Source organism: Thunnus albacares, chromosome 12 (assembly GCF_914725855.1).
Source record: "Thunnus albacares chromosome 12, fThuAlb1.1, whole genome shotgun sequence".
Classification (NCBI taxonomy): Eukaryota; Metazoa; Chordata; class Actinopteri; order Scombriformes; family Scombridae; genus Thunnus; species Thunnus albacares.
The window spans coordinates 4,900,289-4,913,456 of record NC_058117.1 but is presented as its reverse complement, the minus strand read 5'-3'; the positions used below and the strand labels follow the sequence as shown (position 1 = coordinate 4,913,456).

The 13,168-nt window shown below is 38.2% G+C and overlaps 1 protein-coding gene across 2 annotated transcripts in view; it reads left to right on the top strand.

Moving 5' to 3' along the window:
- brinp2 (bone morphogenetic protein/retinoic acid inducible neural-specific 2) overlaps window positions 1–13,168 on the top strand; it is a 192,713-nt gene that overhangs the window by 49,898 nt on the left and 129,647 nt on the right. For both annotated transcript variants that reach the window (XM_044367724.1, XM_044367725.1), the window contains one exon: window positions 4,025–4,495. In XM_044367724.1, coding sequence (XP_044223659.1) covers window positions 4,092–4,495 — 404 coding nt within the window. In that variant the 5' untranslated portion in view covers window positions 4,025–4,091. The remainder of the gene's footprint in view (window positions 1–4,024; window positions 4,496–13,168) is intronic.

The window sequence follows — 13,168 nt, the reverse complement described above, 5'->3', positions numbered from 1 at the left end:
CTTACATAATTGTGAAACAATGTATGTCGTGCTCTAATATAATCAGAGGACACAGATATACTGTATATTGTGAGACAGTTTTTGTCATTTTCCTGCTTGTCAGTGAAGACAGTACAGTGAGTTTTTACTGGGTGCTACTGGACGTTATGGGTGATTTCTACAAAATAAAGTTTCTTCTCAGAGACACTTCCAGCTATATTATGTCATAGGACTGACTTGTGGTTGCAGTGCTCTCATAGGAGTTGACTGAACAAGGCGAGCTATTGTAATTGCTTTCTCTTCCCTGTACCTATTTTAAAAGTGTTTCCTACATTTCAAGACTTTTCCTTGGTGTATTTTTTACACGTATCAAACAGACACCCTAGCCTGGCATACAGTCTTATTTTATATATATATATATGTGTGTGTGTGTATATATATATATATATATATATATAACAAAAGGAAGGCAGCATATTTTTAATTTGCACCTGCATGCAGTACATGAAAACAGCAGCAGCACAGCATCCCATTCATCAAGTTTTCATCTTGCTTTTAGTTGCATAAATACATTCGTTTGACAGATGACTGCTAATTGCTTTTTCAAATTGCAGTAATCTCTGGGTGCAGCGAGCGAAAATTAAGAATGCAGCGCCCTGAGTATTGTTTTTTCATGTCAGAGCCCGCATTTATCCACCTGAAATTAATTCTCTAATTTGTTTGTAAGATAAACAGGGAATACTTAGGATCCCAATCCACTTAAAGCATCTTCTCCACTACTTTACATAACCGTTCTGAAAGGCTGATTTGTCCCAAAGGACTCCACCCAGCACTACTGCAAGTCATTAACAGTGAAATGAACAGCAAGCCTGTACTTTTCTGAAGGGCATCTGACTAAATAAAAGCAACATTTGAAGGAGGAGGAGGAGGAGGAGGAGGAAGAGGAGTTTGGCGTCAGATACCGAGAGTCCACACTCGAGCTGGAGTGTGGTTTGTGCTGATGTGTTTGGTTTGTGCTGCTAACAAGCCTGATATTTATGAAGGCAGGTGATGACATTCTAGTCCAAACACACAAAGGCATCAAGAAACTGGAAGCAGACGCACGTCACTGTAGTGTCACTTTGCACATTCTTCACTCTGCATGTTACATGTACGCCTCAAAGTTAGTTTGAATTATTCAAGTCTTTTCTATTTTAACCTTTACCACTTAGCTCCATAACTGTGATCACCTTCATTATGAGCAACTGTGTAATTTTGTCACATTACCGAGACACAATGATGCGTCCTGGTCTCAAAGTCATATGTATGAGTCATACTAGCAATCACTGCAAAGTGCTTTGATGACAGTGAGAATGCTCTTTTGTTAAAGTCATGAACTACTCAGACTTATGGTTCGAGCAAGGTTCAATGTGAAAAGTGCATTTAACTCCTATTGACATTTCACAGAGCCATTATAGCACTATATACAGTATGATGACATGAAAATCCATCTGAAACCGCTTCAGTAGCATTACAGAAACAGCTATGGACCTTGCAGTCCTGGGTCAATTTTATTATTTGGCTCTGCATAATTCATAATTTATAGATAAACGGCCAAATGCACTGGCAATAACAGGAAGTGGAGGCTTCATTCTAGACTGATCATTAGAACTAATCAGTTAAACAATGATAATTTGTTTTTGTAGAAAACTGTGTCTGTTTTCTGTTTGCAGGAGAATATTTCTCTGACAGTACAGTAGCAAAAATATTCTATTCTGCAGCACAGCTCAAAAACATGATTCATTCTACTAAAAGGCCCTAAAAGCTGCTTAGTATGGACGTTGGGTTCCAGGTGATTTTCTGCCAAAATTAGAACAATTTTTGGTTGTTTCACATGCGAGATGTCTGTCAGTGAGTAGATCTGCTGTTCATTTAACAGATGTTTCAGGGGTTCATTCAGTCTCTTGTCCAGGGTTCTTGATGTTTCTTTCATGAAATGCTTCTCACAGCTGTTGCATGCAGTCCATTCTTCCTCTCCACTGGGTCCTGTCTGTAGGATGTACCAGCAGAGATCTTAAGGTGTTGAATTTTTAGTGGTAGGTGTTGATGCCTTATGAATTGAAGACTTTGGGGCGTTAGATATTTCAACATACCAGCCATGTGAGGTAGTCTCTGGAGGATGCTTACGGTGGTAGCATGAGTAATAAATGGACCTTGAATTAAGCACTTTTAGTCACTACTGTTCCCCAGGTTGAGAATGAACTTCCATGCCAAAAGGATCAAACATATGTATTTGTGAATACTTGAAGAAAAAGAATCTAAATCACCAGTTTTAATAGTTTATGTTTTTCTGAAATGTATATTTTCTAACTTCAGTTACTTGTCAACTGTAAATTGCATCTAAAAATGAGCAGATTTAAATGTTCTTTATCTTCCAGTTAGAATAAGAAGTATGAAACCATCTTGCACCTGCAGTTTAGTGTACATTATAGGATCAACAGTACCAGCTGTCATTTCGTGTCACCAAGGTGAATATTGTCTAATACCACCACTGAACCAAGAGGTTGGCTGAAATGATTCTGACAACAAGTGATTACACAGATGATAAAAACGAATTTGCATGTAATTACATGCAGAGTTTGAACAACCGCTGACAATCCACCTGGTAGATATGAATAAGAAACAATCATTCACCTGCTTTTATGTTTTTTTTTTTTTACGTTATTAAAATTGGATTTGCAGTTAAGTGCATTTAGTTTACAATCATTCTACAGTATGGGCATTATCTAAAGGCATTCTGAGAAACTGTGGCAATCATTGACTGAAGCAGGTGAAGCGAACTGAAAGACAGTGGATACAAAAACCAACACTTTATGGCAAAGTAACTACTGGAATCAATTGAACATTATATTTTGATGACAGCGCTGAACTAGCCTGCTAGAGGGGCCTCATACACACACATTCCCCCAACCTATTTTACTCAGAGACCCAGAAACAAACCAATGGTGGTGTTTTCCAGTGTAAAGCATTATTATTATTATTATTAAGGGGCAAACATTCAGTTTTTGTTATGCTTAAATGATGTAGATTATCCAAAAGATGAGAAGCAGCTGTCTGCTTTGCCTGGCAAGTCTGAGAGTGATATATTTTTTAAATTTTTTTTATTCTTGAAATCAGGTTTATATGCATGCTGACAGGCTATACAATAAGACCCCATTTACACTTAGCCACTTCTCATGTTTTATGCAGACTGGGTATCTATCAGATATCATAAGTGTCACTACACACTAACCAGTCTATAGAAATAACCAAAGGGACTGTCCCCCCGGTGAAAACAGCTGCTTCAGTGACAAAAAAACCCAAAAAACAGCGATTTTTATACATTCAATTATCCAGAAGGTGTAACTTGCTACGCCTACTGCTAGCGTCGATCTGTTCCTGTGCAGCCACTGAGTGATCTGTGTGGGTGAGGGAGCAGCGTGAGTAAGAGCCTGTGAAGACCCTAAAATGTTTGTCTGACTCACGTCTTTCAATGTGTCGGCGTTAGTGTATGCATATCCATGAGATTTTTAGTACAGCTGGTTCAAACCTTTTCTTCCTCTGATGTTTTTAAGCAGCTTCAGGCTCATTACCACCACCTTCTGGAGCTTGAAGTAATACTGACCCTTATTTGCAATCAGATTTGGGATGTGGCTAACAGAGACACATATACTGCATGTGACTACATAAAAGTGTATTAAATTACATTTGGACTGTATCCAGATGTGAGACACTTGTAATGACAAGTGTAAATGAAGCCTACTGTAATGTCTTCACTTAATTAACGTTCATGGTTTAACAAGTATAATTATGTGTGTCTTGTTATGTAACATGCAGAAAATAACTTTGATGTACACATTCAGAGCAGACATGAAGATAATCACATTGCTGTTGTTGGGATATTATTCTGCCTTTATAATTCTAGACTGTAAGCACAATATGTGGACAGGAAGTCTGTCAACTATCAAACTATAAACCTCTTATTAGTATTTTTCTTTTTTAAATGCGTCCGTATCTTATTTTCCAGGCCAGCGGGAGGTGACTGTCAGAAGAAATGCCGGTCCCAGGTGCCCTAGTACATCACCACCGGGACCATGGCGACTCCTTGGCCAATGAGAAGAGAGAGGTGCTCCCATGGCTCAGCCTCCCCTACTAGATGGTCAGCGTCCTCCTTGATGCTCCTATGGTTGCCGTGGGTGTTGCTATGGCTGCCGTGGCCCGCCCGAGCTGAACAAGTGGGCGGCGGGGGTCACGGGGGGAAGGCGCTCCACAGTTCCTTGTCGTCCCCATCGTCGTCCTCCTCATCTTCCTCCTCCTCCTCCTCCTCCTCCTCCTCGTCCCCCTCCAGCTCTTCAGCATGGGGCTTCAGCACGAGGCAGAGCGGAGGGCAGCTGGACTGGCTGCTGTCAGAGAAGGGACCTTTCCACAGATGTCCGGAGTACACCGAGTTCAGAGAGAGGTTCCAGCAGGGATTTTCTACCAGATACAAGATTTACAGGTGAGTGTGTTTGTGTGTGTCAGAGAGAAGAAGGCGGTAAGAGTTTAGCAGGATTTAGAGGATCAACAGGTGGAAGGAAAAAAAACATTGCGGTCTCACTTAAATCGAAGTGTGTGTCAGGCTGGCTGCCCGGGGGCTTCTCAAACATTTTTAGATTGTGATTTAACACAAAGAGACCTCACATCATAGGAGTTCATCTGAAGAGTGCTTCTCCTTTGACAGATTTGTCTCACTTGATTTGTTTTTTTTAGAGGCCTGAAGAGATTAAACTATACAGTATTCAGCAAGAAAATAAAAGCATGACAGAAAAGGCAAATAAACAGAATTTTGATTCATCTTGTGACTCTTATGAAAATGAAGCAATAAAATGTTTTAAAGCTGCACCTACAAACATTTTTAAACAGTTATCGGGTATAGCTGGTGAACATAGTGCAGCATTTAGCAGCTAAAGAGCCAGATAGGAATATGATTAAGAGCCTGTAAAGACACTAACATATATATATGTTGGATTTACATTTGTCAGATGGCCAAAAACAACTCTGTTGAACTGAATTAAGAGTTAAGAGTTATGGTTTCTAATGTCCAAAAATGTGATTAATGCAGCTTTTAATGATAGGAAAACATACTTTTTTAACCATATAACTTTTAACATAACGTAAAAGTTTTCATTCATCTTCTATCAGTTTAACTCTACACATGAGAACATGTAATAAAAATATGTTTTGCATCACTTTTACTGAAAACATGTATTATTGTCAAGCACAGCTCTTTCTATTATAATTTACTGGGATATGATGAAATCTAATTCTGGTGCCAGCATTGTGGGACAGAAATATCCTCTATCCTGTTGTAAAAGATGATGGAAAAGAAAAGAAAAGAAAAGGAAGAAGTGAAATATTTTATATAAAGCGTTTAGTAAAGTCTACCAGCTTTCCTCAAGTCTCTGCTCATACATGTGGGTCAGTTAGTTTTCTCAGTTAGGACGCTCTCTCTTTTTTCCACTAATACAGTGTGTTTGGACATTTTGTTAGCTATACATTTGGAAATGAGCTGTTTGTGATGGTTTTTGTGTCTTTTATTTTTTGTAAATTGGTTGAAAGCTCACTTACTGATGTTATGCATGTGGTCCTTGCTAATTTAACAAAATAAAATGAGTTCTGAATTGGACTTTTTAAAGAGTGCCTAAACATGGATGAGAGGGAATGGTAAATGTATGATGTCTGGGAGATTAAAGTCAGAGCTTTAAATACTTTCAGTGTAATCTGTGAATAGATAAAAGAGGAGCAGTTGTTAACGTTGAGTGATGAGCGCAGGATCGAATGATGAAATGATGAAATTCGGTCACATTTTCTTTCAGCCACTAGTCTTTTTGCTGATTCTTTCTCTTCTGAGTTACCAGCTCGGCAGGATCAGGCAAACTGTAGTTCAGACCTCAACTACTTGAAAGACAATTTTATGAGCAGTCATTACAACTTGAAATATATATATATATCACTCATATATATCACTTATCTCATGCAGTGCAATTCAAAGCTGTTACAGGATCATGTCTTGACAGCTCATAACTCTAGAGTCATAAAAAAGACAAAAAATCTTTTTATTTTTCAAATTTACTAAAAAAGTCAACTTCTGCACAACTGCAACATTTAAAGTGTGGAGTCAAACACAAAGAACATCATCCACAATGAACAGAAAGCATTTTTCCTTTCAGATTAGATACAGTACCACTCAACATGTATTGTGAATCAAAACAGAACATAATTTCAGATTACTGTCATTAGAATCTGTAGAATATGAGAAGTCAGATACTTTTATGTTTTCATAGTTACAGTGAGGTAAAATAGGTGAAGAGAAAGATGTGACATTTGTAGTGATCTCACCTCATACAGTCACTGATATGAACATTAAATTTCTACTGAATATTTGATCTATTTCTATTTTCTATTTTATCCTTTTTTTTATCCTTTCATGTAACAAGACTGTCCTTCCATGAAAAATGAGAATATCAGTTATTTCAGCAAATACCCCAGAAAATGACATTTGGCTGTGCCTCCAACCAGGCTTAGGTCATCATTTTCTCCACCCAACTGGAAAACATGCTGCCAGTGTCTCAAGCTTTTTTTTCAAAAGCTTCATTATCTGGTGAGAAATACAGAGGATTACTGAGGACAGATATCCAAATCAGAAAGAACAAGATGCTTAGTGTGGACATACTGTAACTGTGTGTTCAGACAGAACACAAAGCGAATTTGAGACGTGGAGCAATTACATCCAAAGTAAGAAAGGATGTGATTAGGCGCAAATTCACCCAGGGTGGCACGAATCTGCATGAGTTGAAAATGTTTCAACTTTGGGGCTTTTATGAATCCGCTTCATATAAACGTACACACTCCCACAGACACTTTCACATGTCTGTTACTAGCTTATAGCTAACATACTGTACATTGGCTCCAGCGGTCAAACTCAGGTGATTCTGTCTGGACACCATTAGAGATGGTGATTATGGCTTCAGAGAACTAAAAAGAAAGCAAACCCAGCCATCGTTTAATATTTGTATTTACATTTTCTTTTAAACTTACATAATCACACGGAGGCAGAGAATTCCAAATAGTCTGGATAAGAAAACACAATACTTAGAGAAACGTATAGCCGCGGACCGTTGGACTAGTTATTTTCAATCATTCTATGTTATGTAATCTTTAGGTTGGGACTTGTATTCTCTATTCCTTTGGGTCAAACAGTGATCCTGCCAGAGAGGACAGTGTGTGCCAAGACAGGAGTTTTCTTCTGTGTGTCCAGAGGCTGTTTTGCTGTGTGGTCTGTAAATGATGAAGTACAGGACCAGAGTTCATGTCCACCCCTGTCGCCATTATCATTAGTCCAAATTTAATACCATATGTGATATATGCAGTATCCGCTGAGGCTGCGATTTGGATTTCCATTTCCTCAGCTTGGAATATATACTGTATCAGATTTTTTTTTTTTTTTTTTATAATGCTTGTCATTTCCTCCCCTCCTCACTCCATGAGCTCTTTAAAAATAGATGCTCTTAGCTCATAGCCTTGAAGGTTCTCACAGCCGTTTGTACTGTCAGAAATGTAGACTTGCCTGAAAATTATGTTTTAATTATCTATGGCATTTTTTTTTTTTTTTTGTTCTTTGACCGTTATAGGAGTTGACAGCGACGGTGTTTCATAAGGAACGTTTTTCGAAGTGAATCATACAGGCTCTCTCTCCGTTTTCTCTCTCTCTCTCTCTCTCTCTCTCTCTTACTGGCTGTCTTTTGCTAACTTTTATTCATCCAAGAGAAGTCAGCAGAGCATGGAAAGATAACGGCCCGGTTCACAGTTATAAAGTCAGTTATACTCACCGCCGGTCTTTTACGACCGCAGTTGTCTGCTGCTCCTCGGGTCACTCGGACAGCGGGAGGTTAGAAATGTCTCATTCGAAGGCACTTTAACAGCTCCTTATTGAAAATTGAGCCTTTTAGATGACCGCTCTCTTCTGTGTGGAGCCGGTTCTCTCTCAAACTCGAGGTGTTTTACAAATAAAAACCGACAGCGTTTTCCTGTCTCCCTCCCCTCCTTCTTTGCTTCCTTCCATTTCTTTTCTGCCTGTGTCTGCATCAGCCTGTACAAATGGAAACGACAGCATCACTTAAAGATGAAGGGGAAGCGTAGTGAGAAATGACAGGTGAAGGTTTTGCGACATAAGTTGGACAGATTGTCATAAGACTCAGGACATTTTCAGTGATCATTGAGAAGAAGAGAACTCCACTTGATGTCTTTCTCTTTATCCACCAAACTTTTCAGATATTTGGAGATTTGACTTTTTTTGTGCTCAGTATAGCTAGAAAACTAAATGCATTTTATTCACTAAGCCGGTGCATATACTGTCTCAGTGAATATTATACATACTATATAATGTTTCATTTATATGGATCATTTGCATTTGTTTCATAACACCGTGGCTGCATATCCCCTGCTCTAGCATTATAATTCCTTCTGTCTCCAAAGGCAACATGTGAGTCAGTGGGTTCATATGGTCGCCTTGTGTTGCCTTTGCTGGTCTTTTTTCTTCCTTTTTTTTTTCTCTAATGCTCATTTAAGCAGCCGGCAACCCCCCGATGATCAATACCGTGTATGAACCTTTGCAGGCAGACAGCAGAATTACTAAAGTTCATCATGATTTGTTGGCAAACAGTATAATCAAGATGAGCGTGGTGTATTTATAACCCTGAATCATCTTTGTCTTTAGACTGAAATGAAATATCGGCTTTTTTAGTATGTTGTGTTCAACGTAAGATAAGATTAGAGACGTTAAGATGAAGTGTATTGATCCCCTGCATCAAAGTGTGACGGCAACAAGCCAGTACAAGAAACATTGTGTAGATATGTTAAGAACTAGAATAATAAATACATTCAAACATCTACTATACAATAAACAGCATGAAAAAATAAACTACACCAAAATAATATTGACTAATGCAGTCTTTTCATTTTATTGGTGATTATTTATGTTCAGACAATAATAAAAGATAATAACTATAAATAATAACTCTGCACAAAGCAGGAGACATCACTGTGTCCTTACATTCTTGCTTCTCTCACAGCCTTGTTACAAAGGGACTGTATGATGTGATTATTATATAAAAAACAAGACTCTAAGACAGTATATTTTCTTTTGACCCCTTCTTCACCTTGATGCACACCCCTCAGTATCACTGAGTCAAATTTATAATTTATAAGGCCCATAAACTGACCCCGGCCGTGCCCTACCTGCACTACTGAGATTATTCCTCTAGAAAAATAACAGCATTAGTGTTTGTTCAAACATTTAAATCAACCTATTTCTTTGCTTTCCTCACTAGTGACCTCTTGTTGCTAGGGCCGTAGCTGCCGATGAGGACAGTGATATCCAGTCCTATTGATGTCCTCACTATTTCAGGAAATGTGAGGGTTTCAGCAACCTGTTGCTATTTGTAACTGTCAATTTTAGTGGAAATCAGCTGTGTAAATCATTTTCCAGTGTGATTGACAGTGACAACATCAACCTCTATTTTTACATTTAGACCTCAGGTCCAGTCATAGACTGTAAAAATTATGGACGTAGCCACCGTGACGTTACCTACTGCTTTCTGAAGAGCGGTTTTGAAGCTCAAGGTTGCGGCTCTGGTCGTCACCATCTTGGCAGTGCTTGACTCTGTCTAGCTCCCGGTGGAGCTGAGGTGGACTGAATGAAGCCTGGTTGCTGAAACAAGCCACCTAGCGGCTACATCCTTAATCATGCATAACTTTACAGCTCAATAAAATTTAAATGAGTGAGTTATAAAACAATTCACCCCATGCACAGCTGTCATAAATGGGGAAATTAGCTAAAGAGAGCAAAACTGTTTTTTGCACCAGGCTGTAAACATGTTTGTTTCTGCTGTAAATGTGGGCATTTTAATATGGGGGTCTATGGGGATTGACCTTCTTTTGGAGCCTCAAGTGGCCATCCAAAGAACTGCAGCTCTTGGCACTTCTGCATTGGCTTCATTTTTCAGCCCCGGAGGTTGCTGCTTGGCTCCAGTATGTCAGATCCTGTGGTGGTCAACAGAAGGAAACAGAAGAGCAAATGTAATATGATTATATCCCCTCGCCTTAACTTAACCAAACTTTAACCATTGTGGTTGCAAAACAGACAACTCACATATGAATATTTTTGTAATATGGTTTTTGGAAGGCACTGACAAACTGATGACAGGGGTGTCAAAATAAAAAAACACTCACCTTTGGGGTCCTTTGGAAGGCAATGCCAAAAAAAATCTGTTTTGTTTAGGTTTGAGGACTTTTTGGAACAACTCACAGTTGAATGTGAGTCACTCTGGCAGGTGATGCACCCGCTGCACTAACTGTCAGAGATCTTTGTGCACTAAGCCTCTCTGCTCTGGTGACAAAATATACACTTCTGTTCCCTTTAGCAGAGTTTAGTATAAAGTTGCTCTCAGTTGCTAAGTAACCAGTATGGTTGGGATGCTGAATGAATTCACTCATCTCTGAATGAAATTTCGAAAAGCAAGAAGAGGCTTCATTTCAAATATGGATGGAGTCATGTGTATGTACTTTGTAAATGCGCTTAAAATTCTGAGATTGTTTTGTGTTTCATATAATTGTTGTTGCATCCCCTGTTACCCACAATAACAAAGCACTTGTACATTCCAGCCAATATATCCTACCAAAAATATTACTCAAGAACACAGGCACACTTCCTCCCAATTTGTATGAAAACAATGGCAGTGGCAGTGAAACAAGGCCAGCGGGGGCCTGACAACATGGGCTGCATGGAAGCAGTGCCAAGCCAAGATAAAATGATTATTTTCATAAGACAAAAACTACAACTTTTTTCATTTTTTTTTTACTTTGGATCCAGACAGTCATATTTTATATTAAATTGTTTTATAAAAGTACATTTTAAGATTGTACTTTTATCTCTAAAGCTTTTTTCTCTTGTTATAGTAGCATTATTTACAGAAGAACCTTCCTGATGAGTTAAATTACAAAACCAACATTTTCTGTGCAGTAATGGAAATGCTAATCAGTGTGATTCTCACTGGAGTAATGAGGAACATCATTTTATGGAGATTTTGGAGATAATGTACAAATAGATAGATGAATGAAAAGACTGATCAAAGTCATAATGCTGAAATTAGTCCATAATTATAATTACATGTGCTGGTAACTAATTATTTTGCATGTCATGGAGCAGGGAGCCTGCATTAAGAGATAAATATGATGACTTTACGGTCATACAAACATTTTGGAGTAAACAGTACCTCCATCACAATGTTAAAGGCACTTCTCTAGTTCTGGTACTCTTGTGACCCCACCAATGCTAATATCTGATTATCATTAAGGAAAATGAGCGCCGGCAGGCTTTACTCTGCATTAACTTTCCACAGAGCAAGAGCAAAATTGGCTGCTCTCATTAGCTTTTTATAAGGGGTAATGGAGATGGGAATACATGGTAGCCACATTTTCCTGGGCTAACCGTAATCCGTTAAATCCTTTAATCTCATCATCGCACAAGTTACATCAACTGCTACAGCCTTAAACACACTGGAAAACTACCAATGGATGGGGTCATGATGTCTACCCTTCCCTGTGAGTTTGCAGTCTTCTGTCTTTACAGCATATAGTCTTTCAAGAAATCCCACTCAAACTCTATGCTTGAAGGGGATTGTTTGGAGGCAGTGCACTTTATTAGGAACACCTGTGCAATCTAATGCAATCCAATACAACTGCACTGTCATAAATTCTAATCTTATGAAGACTTGGCTTTATGTTAGTTAATTAGGCCAGTTTTACAGTAATAAGCTCTATTATAACTTGCGATACTGTTACTATGTTGCAGCAGTTAGTGCAACTTCACTTAAATGTTATTACTCCTATTGTTTGACATTAGCTGAGGTGTTAAGACGTATCAGTTGTTATATGTTCATAATATTAAAGTAAAGTAAAATGGTTCTATATTTAGTGAGGAGCACATAAACACTTGTTTAGGACTTGAAATAAAAAGTTTAGAACTTGCACCTGACTTGAGATTTGGGATTTGTATTATATGACTTTTACAACAACATGAAGAAGCTTCTTATTCTTATGTGAAAATGCAGCGCAGTGTAACATAACAGTGTGTTCTTCTCAAATCAAGCAAATCAAGCATCTTCTAGTCAGGCATGTTCCTCTGTTAAATGTGTCAAACAAGCACAAGGACATTATAGCCTAGCTCAATTGTTTCCAAATTGTGGTGTGGGGTCCACCAGGGCTCTATAATGGGCCTCCTGGGGATCTACAACCAGATTCAGATTACTTAGATTGCTTTGACCTCTATCTTTCTCTGTAAGTTAGAACAACGAGACAAAGAGTTTCAACATCTGCTACTGAGATGTTTAGTCCATCCATTAGTTGGCCAACAGGAAATTAATCAGTGACAATCTTGACAACTGATTCATTGTTGAAGTCACATATCAAGCAAAAATACCCAAAAGCTGCTCCCTTCAGTGTCTTTAATGTGAGAATTTGCTTTTTTTCTCTTTTATATAATGGCAACATATCTTTGAGGTTTGGACTGTCGATGTGCAATTTTCACCATTTTACATGGATAGGATACGCTTTTACTTGATTAATCAAAAAATGATTCAATAAGTCAGTGGATAATGAAAATAATTAGCTGCAGCCCTAATCTGCCACTGCCAGGTCCCTACCTTAGAACAGTTGTCTGGTGTGTGTGTGTGTGTGTGTGTGTGTGTGTGTGTGTGTGTGTGTGTATGGGGGGGGGGGGTCCCTGACATTAAAAGGTTTTAGGAACCCCTGATTCAAGTAACATTTAACTGATTACATTAACTATTACCTTTTTTTCAGATCTGGCAGTTGTTAACTGATTTGGAACCCCAAAATGATAAGAACAGGTTACTTATTTGTTTTCAAATGTATTCATTATTGAATTTATTTATTATTTAATATTGAAATACAAATGATTAAATGTTCATTAACAGAGAAATGTCTTTTAACTCACTTGTTTGAGACTGATTCTTTAAAAAAAAAAATCAATCAGTCTGATAGGAAACTGAATGATCAAATTTTTAGCAAAGGAGTTGCTGTACATCCAATTAAAACATTACATCACCTGAAACTC